General features: G+C 51.0%; 1 protein-coding gene across 4 annotated transcripts in view; it reads right to left on the bottom strand.

The window, feature by feature from the left end:
* Positions 1-16,347, bottom strand: part of NDRG4 (NDRG family member 4) — an 87,951-nt gene extending 71,604 nt beyond the window's left edge. The window contains exon 1 of one of the 4 annotated variants that reach the window (XM_075073795.1): positions 16,013-16,347. Coding sequence is in view for 3 of the 4 variants with exons in the window: in XM_075073794.1 (XP_074929895.1) it covers positions 15,117-15,153 (37 nt within the window). In the remaining variant the exon portion in view is untranslated. Of the gene's footprint in view, positions 1-15,116; positions 15,399-16,012 lie in introns of those variants that run through there. The other 3 variants (XM_075073794.1, XM_032785146.2, XM_032785155.2) reach the window with 3 other exon arrangements.
* Between the last annotated feature and the right edge of the window lie 421 nt (positions 16,348-16,768).

A 16,768-nucleotide genomic window follows, 5' to 3' on the forward strand; every position in this document is an offset into this window, starting at 1 on the left:
CTCCGCGCTGAGCAGGAGGGGGCAGTCCCACCTCGGAGCAGCTGGCAGCCAGGCAAGTCTTGCCCTGTCCCGGGGGCCTGGCTCTGCAAGGGAGCAACGAGAGCCACTGCCATGGAGAGCGCAGTTCCCAGTAACACCAGTGGAACTAGCATAACTATCATGGGTTAGGGTGACTACCCACACGGACCCTCTTTTTCCAGCACAGCAGTAGCATTAGGCAGTTTAACTTACTCTGCTTTGGAAGGGGTTGAGTTAAACCAAAACAACCCTGCTTTTGAACTGGAGTAAGCACCCACATGGAGAGTTCTGCCAGTAGTCACAGATCCTTGGCATAAAACAGGATGGCATTCCCATGGAGACACGCCCCAAGAGGGTTTGCAGACTTCAGCAGGGCTACCGAGTCTTATCCTGCTCTTAAGACAGCTGTGCATACCCACAGGCCACACTACCGGGCAGGAATGGGGAACTTTTGCTCAAGGGAGGCCCATGGGTTTATCAGCAGAGGAGTCATAGCCCATGGGCCAAAATTCAGAGTTTAAGTAAATGCAACTACACTGACTTTGGCAGAGTCACTTTTTGAGCCACAATTAGAAGCCCTAGTCTCTTTAGACAGACGTGTGTATGTTACCCTGTGGAATTCAGGAGACCTCTATGCTGGCACCCCAGGAGATGCCCCATGGCACAGCGTGTGAGCAGGGGAGGGAACTGCAGCCTGTTGCTGCATGTCCCCCGAGGGATAGAGAGCACATGCTGATTACAGAGAGAGAGGGGCAGATCCTCTTCCCGTGTCAATGGCCACAGCTCCACTGACAGCCAGCCCCAGAACAGGAAACGCCTGCAAACAGCCATGTGAGGGGTCAGGAGATGAGCTGAATCATTCAGACTGGGGTCCGTGTTCATGTCCCCACCCACTGCTGCTCACTACCAGTCTCAGTTGTCGCTTTCCCCATGACCCTCAGATCGCTTGTCAGCTGCTTGCCATTCATCGTTCCTTTTTAGCAGGGTGCAACTGGACGCTCATTGAACATGCTATCATTTCTGCTCCCTGATTGGACAACTGAAACTCACAAACAGGAGGCCTAACCAAAATCTCCAAGATGGGCAGACAGACATACCAGGTGAGAGCTCAGGGAAGAACACGTTCACCTGGAGTATTCAGTTGCACAACGTGAAAACCAAAAAATGAAAGCATCACGCAAAGGAGCGTTCGGGGGGCGCGGGAGGGTCACACAGGCTGTGAATACCACCAAAGCAAACACCTGGTGTTTCCTCTAAAGAATACATGCAAACTGTCTTGTGCTATTTGGCCATCTTTAAGCCCATACCAGGCTTCTCACGGTAGAGTTATTTCATTACCCTGTAAAAGCAGCAAAGAGTCCTCTGGCACCTTATAGGCTAACAGAAGTATTGGAGCATGAGCTTTCGTGGCATCCGACGAAGAGGGTATTCACCCATGAAAGCTCATGCTCCAATATGTGTGTTAGTCTATAAGGTGCCACACGACTCTTTGCTGCTTTTACAGATCCAGACTAACACGGCTACCCCTCTGATACTTCATTATCCTGTTATCTTAAAAGTGACAGGACCGAGGCTCAAGTCTGAGCAGAGCTAAAGATGAAATCCCAACTCTCAGCATCTCTGAAATAGAATTAAGTGAAGGGAGAATCTCTATGTTCCTTCCTCCTGTTCTGGGGCAGCCATCTGAGGGTTAAGAGGAAGCCCAATTTGCCTCTCCCATTCCCTGCTGTATGTCAGGACTGACCCCGGAGTCACATCAGTGCAGAACTGGGGTAAGTCAAAGGATAGTCAAGCCCTTTGAATTGAGGGACAAAAGGAAGACAAACTGCAAGACCAAGGGCCAAATTCTGCCCTAAGCTACATCCATGCAACCCCACTGAGGTTATGGGTGCTCCAGAGGAGTAACCGAGGGCCAAATTTTCTCACCTGCAGTACAATAGAATTTCAATATCCCTGTACCAAGGAGGGGTTGATCTCAGGGGAAAAGTACTAGCCCCACTGAAGACAATGGCAGTTCCACCACAGACTTCAGCGGGGCCAGGATTTGCCCCTATTCTGAAGCCAGCCTAGAAGCCAAGAGAACGGGAGGGCTAGAAGCCACGGCCAGTGGAGAAGCGCAGGCCCAACCTGCCAAAAGCCTGACCGGTGAAGTTTCCCCAGGTGGGGATGTGTTGAGCGGAGACAGAGGAAGGAAGCACCAGGCACGAGAGCCAGACCCAGGGACCCTGGTGAGCTTGGTATGATTGGAGTGGCTCTGAAAGTGGAAAAGTAGTGTGGGACCCTTTCACAGGACTCGTCCAGGAGCCTGGCACAACAGCTGTACATCACAGGCATAGTCGCTTGTGCTGGACAGAATCAGAGATTTGAGGAGAATAATACTTAGGCCCATCTTATGCACCTGCAGGGGAAGCAGGACTCAGGAAATTGTGTCAGGTTGCAGAGGAAGCAGGGGGATGGTACTTGCATCCCAAGGTGACAGACACTTTAGAACCCCCCTGGCTCAGAGTCCATTCTGATCTCACTGATACCAGTGTCAATCAGCTGTAATCAACATTGTAACCTATGGGGATTCAGTGCTGCAAATTGGGTGCATCTCCATGGACCTCAGTGGATTCACTATTCACCCAGCTATGAGATGAGAGTCAGGCGCAGAGCCCTCAAGACCCACACATCCCAGAAGCATGTTTTGCCCCATGGATCTGGTGCACTAGGTAGCCATGAAGTGGTTGATGGATACCTCTGGCTTAGGCTTCATTTCCTCTTCCCACTGGAAATCTTTTCTATTTTGATTTCTTTTGACTACCCTGGGCTCCCAGACAAGGTCTCTACTGATTCCCACACCATCCCCTCCTGGGTCCGTGCAGGAGGCTAACGGGGGTACCAGAGAGTCACACTGATTGCTAGCCAGCGCCAGCTGGTTTCCTGGGTGTTCCCGGCTCAGTAACCCCACGTCATTTATAGGGACAAGCACATGGCTTCGTCAGTGCACCTGGACTGCACTGGAGACAGATCGTTCCTGTCCCATCCAAGCCCCTGACCACACACAGTCTGTGGCTCAGCTGTATCCATGGAAACGGGATGACCCAATGCAGCGGGATGTATTTTTAGATGCCCAATCTCTCCCCAGCTGTTCTGACACGGAGCTTCACGTGCAGCCATTGCGCCCCGCGCACAGCAGAGGAAACTGTCAACAAAAACAATTTCTCTTCATTTTTGTTGAAATTTTCCACAGAAAAATCCTAATTTTTCAGGTGAGCTCTAGTTCCAGCACTGGCAACTCAGAGCAGAAAGTCCCCAGCTGATAGGAGGCTTTGGGCATGACTGCGATGGTCACCCTTTACAGAAATGTCCTGGGGAATTGCATAGAGAAGATGACATTAACAGGGTTCAACCTCTGGAGTTTGACAGGGAATGAGTCCCCTGCCACAGAACTCCATGGGCTGTCCAGGAGAGAGAGTTCTCTGTTCAGTTCTGCAGACCTTTTCCATAAAGGCGACCCAAACAATGAGGTGGTTAATGCCTCAATAAAGCAAGAAGGAGCCAATGCAGTACAGTGTGATGAACAAACTGTGCCACAGGCCCAGTAAACTCAGCCTTACCAACAAGGTCGGGGGCTGCATTTCCCAAGCAGCGCATGCAGCCATCTGTCAATGAGATTTCTGCGAGGAGCCCCTATGACGTTGCACTCCAGAATGTTTTACGAAAATATGCTAATGAGCATAAATATGATGTAACTGAAATATGCTTTATGCAAAAGGTCTCTTGTAAGGTATCATTACAAAGCTTATGATCTACTAAGTGTGTTCATCCCATTTATTTGCATGTATTTTGTCTATTTCTGGAGTTAGGAGAATAAGATATAAACTTATATTACTGATGTAAACATATTAAGTGGAAGCCATTAAGGGTGCTTCAGAATCAATCTCTGTTTACTTGCAAGCCTTCCTGGTTCCTGAGAGTCAGGCCAGGAAGAATGGAGGCTTGGGGTCTTACAGGACATGTGAACATGTCACATGATACTGGAATCCATCTTAAACCGGGCGGGGAGGGGACCCAGAGAGAGACAGAAGATTCCTGCCTTGTGCCAAAGCTACAAAAGGGAGTGGAACAGAACAAAAGGGGCTGCCAGTCATGAGAAATCCTCTAGCTACCACCTGAGCTGGAACTAACAAGGATGGTACCGAGCAAAGAATTGAGCCCAGACTAGGAAGGAGTCTAGCTTGTGAAAGAAGCTTATTGGAACATCTGAGGGAGAGATATTACCTGTAATCAGTTTCTTAATGTATTAAGCTTAGCCTTGCATGTTTTGTTTTACTTTGCTTGGTAACTTACTTTGTTCCGTTTGTTATTACTTGGAGCCACTTAAATCCTACTTTTTATACTTCATAAAATCACTTTTGTTTATTGATAAACCCAGAGTAAGTGATTAATACCTGGGGGAGAAAACAGCTGTGCCTCTCTGTGTTATAGAGAGCGGATAATTTATGAGTTTACCCTGTATAAGCTTTATATAGAATAAAATGGATTTATTTGGGGTTTGGATCCCATTGGGAACTGGGAGCCCGGGTGCTGGAGATGGGAGTACTTGCTAAGCTGTTTTCACTTAAAGCCTGCAGCTTTGGGGGCATGGTCTAGACGCTGGGTCTGTGCTGCAGCAGGCTAGCATGTCTGGCTCAACAAGACAGGGTTCTGGAGTCCCAAGCTGGCAGGGAAAATGGGCTCAGAGGTAAATTCAGCACATTCAGTGACGTTCCCAAGGGGATCTCTGTGACCAAACCACGTCACAGCCCTCATGAAGACCCACACATGCCCAGCACAGATCCAGGGGTTTTCTATTCTAATCTAAGGAATTATCCTAAATGAGGGAGCATCCAGGAGGCATGCAACACACAGATGGTTGGTTAACCCAAAGAGTGGTGATGCAGACCGCTCTCTGATCACTATCCCCCATCACCATCACTGGGCACAAGCATGGCTTTAACCGCTTTGACTTGAGCATGCAGCACAGGCAGCAGCAGTAGCAGCATGGGAAGCAGACCACAGCAGCAATGACAGCGCCATGTCCATGGAAGGGTTAAAAAAAGTCTCCCCGACAGCTCAATGTGGAAGAAACCTGGCACCTTCAACCCAGCTGGGGAATTTTCATCCAGCCCCAGTTCACGTCGGCATCATTAATGACATCACAGAGGCAGCTGATCTATCATACAGCAGCAGGGCAAGGTTGGGCTGGCTGGGCAAGCAGTTAACACCTAATTAACGAGCAAACCTCAGCTCCAGGATCTCATAGTATCCCAGCACACTGTGAATGCAGCCAGCCAGCACCCCCAGGAAGTAAGAAATGATCATCCTCATTTCACAGCTGGGGAAACTGAGACACACAGCAGCAAAGCAGCTTGCCCAGATTCATGCAGCAAGTCAGTGGCAGATCTAGACCAGGAGTCCCAGCTCCAGTACATTAAGGCTTGTGAAAACCATATTCTCGCCCTGCCTAGGTCCCAAGTCCATAACAATTGCAAAAGCGCCAACCCATACAGCCTCATAGCATAATACATGGCAGCCTCCCTCCTCGCGAGAGCTCACCTACGTCTCCATGCAAACAGCGGAGTGCATGCACTGTGGAACAGCCCAGGCCAGGCTCCAGCCTGGGTCAGCTGCTTGCTGGGTCTCCTTCTCTCTAGCAGTGCATAGCAAAAATAATGTAACTGCATCAGAAGCAGGAAGTCTGCCAAACAATCAGTGGGGCCACTGAAGGATCAAGGTGCTAAAGGAGCATTCAAGGAAGACAAGGCCATTGCAAAGAAGCTAAATGAATTCTTTGCATCAGTCTTCACTGCAGAGGAAGTGAGGGAGATTCTTTTTAGCTGGCTAATCTGAAGAACTGTCCTAGAATGAGGTGTCAGAGGTGGTTTTGGAACAAACTAATAAATTAAACCATAATAAATCACCAGGACCAGGCAGTATTCACCTAAGAGTTCTGAAGGAACTCAAATATGAAATTGCAGAACTACTAAAAGTGGCATGTAACCTATCACTTAAATCAGTTTCTGTATCAGATGACTGGAGGGTAGTTAGTGTAACACTAATTTTTTAAAAGGGCTCCAGAGGCAATCCTGGCAGTTACAGGCTGGTAAGCCTAACTTTGGTACCAAGCAAATTGGGTGAAACTATAGTAAAGAATAGAATTATCAGACACATAGATGAGCATGATTTGTTGGAGGAAGTGTTAACATGGGTTTTGTAAAGGAAAATCATGCCTCACTAATCTATTAGCATTATTTGAGGGGGCCAATAAACGTGGACAAGGGGGATCCAGTGGATATAGTGTACTTGGACTTTCAGAAAAGTCCAGACCTTTCAGACCTTGACAAGGTCCCTCACCAAAGGCTCTTAGGCAAAGTAAGCAGTTATGGGATAAGACAGAAGGTGCTCTCATGGATCAGATACTGGTTAAAAGACAAGAAACAAAAAGATAGGACTAAATGATCGGTTATCAGAATGGAGAGAAGAAAATAGTGGTCTCCCCCAGGGATCTGTACTGGGACCACTGCTGTTCAACATATTCATAAATGATCTGGAAAAAGGCATAAACAGTGAGGTGGCAAAGTTTGCAGATGATACAAAATTACTCAAGATAGTTAAGTCCAAAGCACATTGTGAAGAGTTACAAAGGGATCTCACAAAACTGGGTTACTGGGCAGCAAAATGAATTGTTCATAAATTCAGCGTTCATAAATCCAAAATAGTGCAGATTGGAAAACATAATCCCAACTATACATACAAAATGATGGGGTCTAAATTAGCTGTTACCACTCAAGAAAGATCTTGGAGTCATTGTGGATAGTTCTCTGAAATCATCTGTTCAATGTGCAGCGGCAGTCAAAAAAGCAAAAAGAATGTTGGGAACCAGTAGGAATGCAATAGATAATAAGACAGTAAATATCATAATGCAGCTATATAAATCCATGGTACATCCACACCTTGCATGCTGGCTATCATTTTATGGAAGACAATCATCCTCAAACTCCAGTGGATTGATGACAATGACGACACGCAGTTCTGGTCACCCCATCTCAAAGAAAAATATATTTTAAAATTATTATGGGGAATGGAACAGCTTCCGTATGAGGAGAGATTAAAAAGACTGGCACTGTTTAGTCTGGAAAAGAGACAAGTAAGGGGGGATATGATAGAGGTCTATAAATCATGAATGGTGTGAAGAAACAAGTGTTATTTACCCATTCACATAACACAAGAACCAAGGGTCACCCAATGAAATTAATAGGCAGCAGGTTTAAAACAAACACAAGGAAGTACTTCTTCAGGCAATGCACAGTCAGCCTGTGAAACTCATCACCAAGGGACGTTGTGACAGCCAAAAGTATAACCGGGTTCAAAAAAGAATTAGATAAGTGCATGGAGGATAGGTCCACCAGTGGCTATTGGCCAAGATGGTCAAAGATGCAACTCCATGGCCTGGGTGTCCCTAAGCTGCGAGATATGGGGTCTGGACAACATGGGATGAATCACTTGATAACTGTCCTGTTCATTCCCTTTGAAGCATCTCACATTGGCCATTGTCAGAAGACAAGATACTGGGCTAAATGGATGGTTAGTCTGACCCACTACAGCCATTCTTGTAGTTATGTGCTCACTAGACCCGCTCCCCATCAATAGCTCTCAAGACGCCCTCCCCAGCTCTCTGTACAAAGCACGGGCCAGATAGGGTCTTCAGGTTTCTCCCCATACCAACACACATCCAACCGCTCCATGAACCCACACAGACAGTGCAGTCACAAAAAGCTTGAAATATTTGCAGCTTGCCTGCTGGGCAGGGCACCTGACTGGGAACCAGAAAATCTGGATTCTATTTCTTGCTCTGCCATGGATTAGCTATGTAGCCTTGGGCAAATAACTTGGCCATTCCATGCCTCAGTTTCCCCATCTGTAAAACAGAAATGATTACACTGGCCCTCCTTTGTAAATCCCCGAGATCTAAGGATAATGGTGTCTGGTATGGCTGTGTACTGAAGGCAGAGCTGACTCATTGCAAGGTGTTTCTGAAGTCCAGGCCCTGCATCAATCACTGTGGAGTACACACCAAGGCTTAATTCAAACGGCAGCCACTTAACTCTCTCTCTCCCTGTCTGATTGGGACAATAGCTGGGGGCAGAGATTCAGTGCAATATCTTTCAATGGCTCTGAACAATGGATTATTGATGTTCCTTGCTTGTTTAATTGGCACAGGAGGTGGTGCATGCAGCCAGTTTATGTAGCTAACAGGAGCAAGTCAGTGTTTGCTAGCACGTGTTTCCCACTCCACCATCCTCATCACGCTGCTTCCCTCCTCTGTTACGGCTGCTAAATAAGCTCCCTCTTACCTTCCTGTGGTTTTCTCTAGCCTTTTCATGCTTTTCTTACCGCAAGCTACGCAATTCAAACAAATCTCGTCCTGCGAACCTGAGGACTGGGGGCATCGCTTAACAGGTGCTTTTTTCCCCTTCCGTCAGGATCTGTGCCAACCAAGAGGCTTCTACCATACTAAATAATAAAGCCACCCAAAACTGTACTGATCACAGGGATGTTACGGGTGAGACTTCAAGTTACAGATGCGAAGATGTTCAGAGCTGAAGAGGGGTCTGCACACTGGAAGATCAAACAGCATTATTGCAGCATGTGAATGGCCCAGACCCCAGGATAAGAATGGAGGGTAGCACATTCGGTAGCTTTTCTGCAGGTCTGCAAAGTCCACGCATTCAACACTCGATGGGATGCCCCTAGCGTGGGCTCCACTTGGGACATCTCACCTACCACTGAACCCCTGAAATGGCCTCCAAGATCCCATCTGTGGTGGGATACAACCCTGTCCCGTATTTAAACCCAGTATTTAAACCCAGCTGTGAACAATGGCTGTGGGCTAACCGTGTTCTGATACGGCTCCTTCCTGCCTGTGTGAATAGAAAGTAGTGACCCATGTTCTCCCCTGGCTGACAGACACACTAGGAGTAAGACTCGGCTGCGACAGCCGCCTTGCTGGGAGATCATCCAATTATAACCAAGTTCTCCCCTGAGATGGTTTTATCTTGGATTGACTGACACCTGAGGGGACCCATCTGTTTAACCCACGTTACTGGCTTGGACAGAGCAGGGCTGTAGCCCAATTTACGCAGTTAGTTCTCAAAATAAAAACATGATTTAAAACAGTGTCAAAGGACACTCACGGTGTCAACAGGATGCCCTGGCAGAGCTACCCTAGCAGAGATGCGATCCAGGACATGGTTCCTTCGTTTGACAATGAGAAGCCCTGTTATAACGCAGCTGAGCCCTGACCATGTTTCATAGCAGTGATTAGATCGTTATTCTGATAGAGTGAGCAGGGCTTTAAGAAGAGATGGGCTCAGCGTTAGCTGTGACTTCCCAGCACACAGCATGCTGGGGGAGTTAGAATACGCATAAGCCAACAATCTACATGCCTGAAAATTTACTAGCTGGCTCCCCTCCCTAGTGACTGGTGGGCACTCAACGCAGAATCCCAGTGCTGACACACTGTATTCACGGAGGGGGCTGTCCTTTAGCGCCTAGCCTTGTGCCATAATCGCACAGCCAGCCCGAGGTATCACAGGGGCTGGGAATGGTGAGGACTGCGTGTAACACGCACTACTCTAGGACCAGTGCAAGTGAAGAATAGTGCTACACAATCAATTTTAATCTTGACTCTCAGTTGTCAGGCTTTTTGGAAGTTTGATGCAGACAAAAGGACTTGAAGGAGGATGGAAAAGCATTGTCCCCTTTAGCTGCTTAAAATCCCAGACCAGAAATAAAACAGCTTTATATTGAAAGTTGCACACCAACAATCGGAAGATCCATTCCCTCTATGCACGGCTCTGGGGTTCCCGGCAAATGGCAGGTAACTTTCCCCAAGTCCTAAAGCAAAGCAGCTTTCTGGGTTTCTGGCATTTCTCTGGGCACTCAGCCAGCTACACAGCAGCTGGGGGAACATGCAGGGGGAACACGCAGTCCTGCCAGGAGATTAAGCGGAGGAGAAACTCTTGGGTGGCTCAGTGTATTGGGGCTGACATGTACGTTCTGCCAGCAGTTTGGATTCTCAGAAGATGGAGCAGTTGACATGGTTTGGACCATACTCAGCACTGACATAAGGAGGGGCATCTCTCAATCCCATTCCTCAACAACTAGACAGAGGAGCAACACCATTCCACCAAGAACAGAGTCCCTGCCAATCTCTGTCGTCAACCCCTCAACTCAGGATTCAGACCTGGCCCCAGCACAGAAGCTGTTTGAGCAGCATTTGTGGTCAAACTTCTGTGCTCTTTCTGTCAACAGCCTACAACACCCCAGATCACACAGTGCTACGGACTTGCCCTCATGAGCAGGCAGGACGGGCAGCCTAGCGCTAACCTAGGTCATCATCTCCCCAGCAGATCTCCCTAGTGATGCTCCTCCTAGGTGAAATCCTGCAGAGGCCAAGCCTGCCCCCTCTTCTGTTCCAACAGATACACGAGACTCCTGGGGAATTCAGCAGGTACCGCAGGCTCCTGTGCCACCGGTGCGCTGATGCCATCCTGCCTTCTGCATCCATCTCAGCGAACCGCCCTGCTGTGCGCTCACGCACATCAGTGCTGGTCACAGACGGACACCTGGATGAAACTAGCTGACTGAAGCTCCACTCAGAGGGGCGCTGGAGAGGGAAATCATCTGAGGAGCCAGCGACCTTCCCCTCAACTCCTTGATGCCGTCCTATTGCCGAGCCGCGTGGCAGTACTGGATTTATCCCTGCTCTTGGATAACCAGGTAGAGACCAACCAGGAAAAATGTCTTTCCAGTTTACCAGGAGACCACTCCCCATCCTCCGAGGCCTGGCAACCATAACCCACCATGCATCACTGAGATTTACTGACTGCAACTCCCTCTACATAGGGCTAACAGCCAAGGCCACCCCAATTCTGCCTTGCCCAACATTTATCTGCCCTCCTCCTGAGAAGGCCTAGTCATGGGAAGAACATCACACCCAGACTCCGACTCAAGGCCTGCGTGCTAATCGTAGTGGGTTAGGACCAATCTGTGTTATAACCTGATCAGGGCATTGAGATCCCCTGGCACAGCAGATCTGCCTCTGTAGATGAGGACCCCCCACGTGTCACCATCTTTCCACCCACCACCCTCCAATCCAGCATCACTGGTTCGAGACACAAACAAGGAATGGCTACGGTAGGACTACAGGAAGCAGGAGACAGGGCATTTTCTGTGTGAGGTCAGAGGTTGCGGAACACTCCTATGGAAAGTATAACCCTGCGCTGTCACCTGGCCACATTCAGAGCCCAGGGCAAATCCCACTGAGTGCAAGAGTCTCACCACACTACCCAGGGAGGAGAGAAAGCAAAAGCCAAGTGACTGAACCCCAGGGGAGCCCAAGCAGAACCCAGGTGTGTGCTCGCCGCTTATCCCTCTTATTTTGCTGTACTTCAGTCCTTCGATTCTGCAATGACTGGCTCACTCTTACCACAACAAAGGAAACCTCCACTGAAGCATAGGGGAGACCCACTTGTGCCAGAGCTCATTTTAACTCCATGTAACACAGCCGGAGAGTCTGCTTCCAGGGGCTAGCTCTCTCCTCCGCCCCCCACTGCAGAAAAAAACAGCCTCCTTGAATCTCCGTCTGTGTGTGTCAGGCAGAGAGTGCTGATGAATGGGCTGGCTACTGTTTGCATTCTCATAGCACTTCCATGCTCCAGCCATGATCAGGCCCCATTGCGCCAGGCACTGTACGAACAAAGTGAGAGCCAGCCCTGGCCCCAAGGAGCTAGCAGAATAAAGGAGCATGCCCTGCCTCTGCGCCCAGAGAGACCCTCTCCTGCAGACACCAGAGCACAGGCAAAGAAGCAAACAAAAGAGTCATGTTGGGCTTTTGCTGCACCGGCGAACCACAGCCAAACGTAACGCCTGCCTACCGGAGAAGAAATAAACTGTACGTCAAGGGGAGACTATTTATTACGAAGTTTTGGAAAGGGTTCTAAGACCGGGAGAGTGAAAGAGTGGGGGAGGCTATAAAGAGCAATGTCCCTGTAAGAGCACCACACACAGATCACGCAGTGCCTGCCGCTACACTCCTGAATTACGACGTTCGGTGGGGATCTGTGAGCTAGCAGAACGGCTTGTTGGCTCTCCGGTGGTTCCGCCTGCCACACACGCAGGCACTGCCAGCCGGCACAGCGGCTAATCTATCTGTGCACCTCCTTGGCGCCGGCCCCTCTCCTTAGGAGTCCCATCACGGAGTCTTTGGGCTAATAGAGCAATCCTGGATCGACGGGGAGAAACGAAACCAGCTCCCGGAGGAGCCAGGCCTGGCCCGGCGCCAGATGGAGGTGGCAAGGAGAATTGGAGAAATGGGAGGAGGAGGGAGGCAAGGGAAGCATTCAGGAGGAGACTCTGACTCAAGAGAGTCTAGAACAAGGCCACAGCGAAATAGGAGGCAAGGGAGTTTTGCCTCCATCCATTGCCAGTTGGGGATGGGGAGGCTGGGGGGAGAAACCTTACATCAGAGCTTCACAGTCTAACCTGGAGTCCCCGAGGAGAGGGGCACCACTGGTTTAATGTCAATACCAAGGGAAAGCATCCTCATACAATTCATCTTGGGGCCTTGCAGAGCAAATTTTCCCCAATAGGGTCTGCTCCACTCCCCTCCCCACCCTAGGAAAGACCAATGCCCCCTCCCCCGCACACACTGCACCTCTGTTTGGACAGATCCCAGGGCAAGAGACTCGGCATCATTCTCCAACATCCCTCCAGTCCCTACCCCAAGGAGCCCAGGCCTGAAGGCCACCCAGCTGGTGGCACTATTCTTGCTGCTTTCACAGTGCCTTAGAAGCCAGAGGTGGGAGAGCCCCAGGCCAACGGGAGGATCGCTCCCTACTGCTCAACAAGAGAGCAGCATGCCCCATGCAGGGCACGGGCCCAGACATGAGGGCACATGCGCACTTTCACGTCCGGTCTGTCACGTGGAAGGCTGAGGTCTGGTACAGTCTAGTCTGTGTAGACAGAACCATGTTCTGGATTCCTGTTACAGCCCTGATCTTTCCCGATACTGTGGCACAGTTTGATCCCCGAAGACGAAACATCACAGAGCTGGGAAGGTGCTATTGTGAGCTAATGAGATCCCAAAGCACAGCAGCCTTGACTGTGAAGATGGGCCCTTTATTTACTGATTGTCTACATGAGCTGCAGCTACAGGTGAGTGTAACCTATTCTCCACCCCCAATCCCCAGTGCCCGCCGCTACACTCCTGAATTACGACGTTGCATGGGGATCTGTGAGCTAGCAGAACGGCTTGTTGGCTCTCCAGAGCAGGAAAGCAAAAAGGCAGCCAAACAGCGCAGGAGGGTTTGGAGCAAGAAAGAAAATAGCCAGTACCCGTGCCTATTCCAGCACCTTCCCTGCAGCAGCTCCTCTATCCTGCCATGAGAGGGACCCTGGATTCAGCCACATCTCCTTACTCCCTTGGTGACACTCCAACAAGGTGGGTGCTCATAAAATCAGCAAATTATGCCATCCAGGTCAACTTCCAGATATTCTGTCTGGGTCCCCCACCAGCTACTCATGGCTTCCCTGGTAACAAGCTCGGCTGCCTCCTCCCCCAGCTCCATCCTTTACTGGGGTGCAAGGGATCAACCTCTGGAGGAGACCAAGGCTCTCTTCAAGTCAGAATCCTGCACCTCAATTGACCTGGGCAAGTCCTGTTCCCACTCCGTGCCTCAGTTTCTCTATCTGTAAAGTGCAGATAATGACCCTGCCCTCCTTTGTAAAGTGCATTGGGACCTACCGATCAAAAGTGCTACAGAAGAGCTAGGGATTATTACAGCAAAAAGATCCTACCAGAATAGCTCCATATCCTCCCTTTGGGGGCCATTACTGCAGAGTACTGCAATAAAACCAAGAGTTAGAGCTGGTCTTCAGATATACTCCATGTGGTTGTGAATTCTGCCCCTCAAACATGGTGAGGTGCTGCCGGCTAACTCGGAGCCCCAAACATATTTGGGGCTAAATCCAGACCCTTTTCTTTGCCACCTCACAGCCCTATCACAGTTCTGACACCCCAAACACACAGTGCCCCCATCACAGAGACCCACTGTCATAGCATACCTTGAATTGCCCAGTCACAGCATCTTGGCAGATGCATGGGCTGTCAGCAACCAGAAACAACACAGGGAAAAAGCCAAGCGAGATCCCCAAGTACTGTGGGCAGGCAGTGGTGCCCTTATGCAGCAGGTGAAATCATGACTCTCCAGTGCCTCTTCCTCTCCTATCCTGTCTGAGGAACCTCGATGCAGTATGGGGGTGCTGACCCACACGCATACACTTAGGGTTTGAGATCAATGACTGGTCCTGTGGAGGAGGAGGCAGAAAGCATCCTGCGTCACAGAGGGCATAACTGGAGTCTCTTGCATGGAGAAATGGCCCCCTTCTCCATTCCTTAACCACCACCACCACCACCACCCCCACCACAGCAACAGGCAGATACCGAGCAGGATAGAGGTCAATCCCCCAGAAAAAGCTGCTGCCAGCTGACTGGCTGCAGGGAATTTGCTTGTCACTGAGGAAAAACAAACTAGACTTATATGACACTTTACGTTTTCAAGCACTGCACAAACATTAACTAGCTAAGGAGAGAGAAGGATCAAGGAAAGAGGAAAACTGCCCAAAAAAGTGAAAGATACCCAGGCTCTGAATTAGTCTGGACTCCTGCAGCCAGCCCACCCATCCCACCACCTCCTATTCAGGATTTAATACATAAGAACTCTCCACCACTGCATAAAGCAATACCCCACCCTCTCCTCTAGAGAGGGAGCTGACCAAGGGCTCAAGCCAGCGTCTGATGTTGTCTGCGACCGGGGCCTTCCCCGACTCGCAGGATTTTGCCCCAAGTCATTATGCCATCGCAGTGCCACTGAAACTAGCTGCATCCATTTAAGAATCTTTGTTTGGGCTAGAAATAGGAAAACCCATTTGACTCTCGCTTGGAAAGTAACTCAGCCATCAGCACAGCGGACGAAACAGTGCATGGTGTGAAAGAAATAAACAGAATTTACCTGTTAATAATTCTATCTTATGTCCCAGAACCTTCATTATGATTCGTATTCTCTCAACAGGTGAAAATGGTAACGGGGGGGGGAAAGCTCTTGGAGACGGTCAGTAAGGAAAATCCACTAGCGAGGGATGATCGGAGTCCTCTGAGCTCAAAGCAGCTTGGATCAGGAATGAGACAGGGCGGCTAGATGGAGTGGGAAGTGCAACATGGAGCATATGTGTGTGTGTGAGAGAGAAAGAGACTGGCTGTTCAAAGCAGGTAGGTAGGAGCTTCACCCATTTCACAAAACAAGAAACAGTAGAAAAAACCTCAGGTACACTGCAAAAATGCCAGTCGATAGCCTGGCACTGCAAGGCTGGGTGAATCCAGGCACAGATGAGCCGCCAACCCAGGCTGTGGGCTCCGAGACTAAACACCAGCCCCCCCGCCCCCCTTCTCGAACAAAAGAGCAAAGCTTTCTCTCGCTACACAATAGTTGTCATGTCTGCAAAGCGGGGTCGGGCGTCTGCTGGCAAACACGCAGCAACAAGGAGCGCCGGGAAAGCAGGGCTGCTTCCCAGCACCTAAGAGGGACACCTCCCCTTACAGGCTGGGCTAGCGGGGTGATGAAATGCTGCCAGATTTTACCTTGGAGCGACAGAAAAACGAGGCCCCGTTTTTAGGGCCACACCTGGGACGCTCCTGCCTGGAGCGACCAGGGGCAGAAGAGCCAAGAACGGACCCGCCCCCTTGCGTTTCCACCTCCCTAGGTCCGATCTGGGCAGAAAGGCTTTACTCGGAGAGGGGGGCATTCTCGTGGGGGTGGGCGCGGGCGCCTGGGGGGGGGGGGCCTTCCAGGGGGGGGGGAAGGGATACTGGGGGGGGAGACACAGAGGGGGCCGCGCCCGCAAGACTCACCAGATCAGTGCGATGCAGGGCGGGGGTCTCCGGTTCCCCTCTGCGCCTCTAGCTTTGCAGCCTCCTGCTCCCCAGCCTGTAAGCCCCCAGCACGGGCAGGTAGCGACCCCCACTCCAGCCCCCCGAGGAGGAGGAGCAGCAGCAGCACCGCGTCGGCCCCAGTCTCCTTCCCGGGGCGTGGCTGGGCGGGGAGGGGGGCAGGCAGCTGGCCGCAGCAGGGTGTAAATCAACCCACGTGCGTGGGCTCGTCTGGCTCGGGTCGGCGGCGGCTGCTGGCGGCGCCAGGTTTGCAGCCAAGGGAGGGAGCGGCCGGGCTCCCCCGCTTTAAATGGGAGATGCACCACTGCGTCAGGGAGGGGAGGGGGCGAGGCGCGCGCAGCAGCGGCGCAGGAAGCGGGCACCCTGCGCGCAGAGGGGGTGGGCACTGCCAGCTTCCCCCCCCCGGGAGGGGGCTCCGCGGCGCGGGCAGGACCTGGCTTCGGGCCACGCCAACACGCTCTCGCGTGGCCGAGGAGGAGGCCGCGTGCGTGGGAGCGACAAGCCCAGCGCCCTCCGATCCCTGCTGCGCCCTGGCCGCTGGCTGGGGCGGTGGGGACTAGGGATGCAGCTGGAGCGGGTGTGCACTGCCTGGGCACGGAGGGGAGCAGCCTGGGGGCACCTGGACCCACACCGGCACCTCGCCTCTCTTACCCCCTAGGGATGATGGGGAGCCCCGGGCTAGGCGCAGCCCCTCTGCTCCGAGCCAGCCCAGGCGCC

The sequence above is a fragment of the Chelonoidis abingdonii genome, chromosome 19 (assembly GCF_003597395.2).
Source record: "Chelonoidis abingdonii isolate Lonesome George chromosome 19, CheloAbing_2.0, whole genome shotgun sequence".
NCBI classification, from domain to species: Eukaryota; Metazoa; Chordata; order Testudines; family Testudinidae; genus Chelonoidis; species Chelonoidis abingdonii.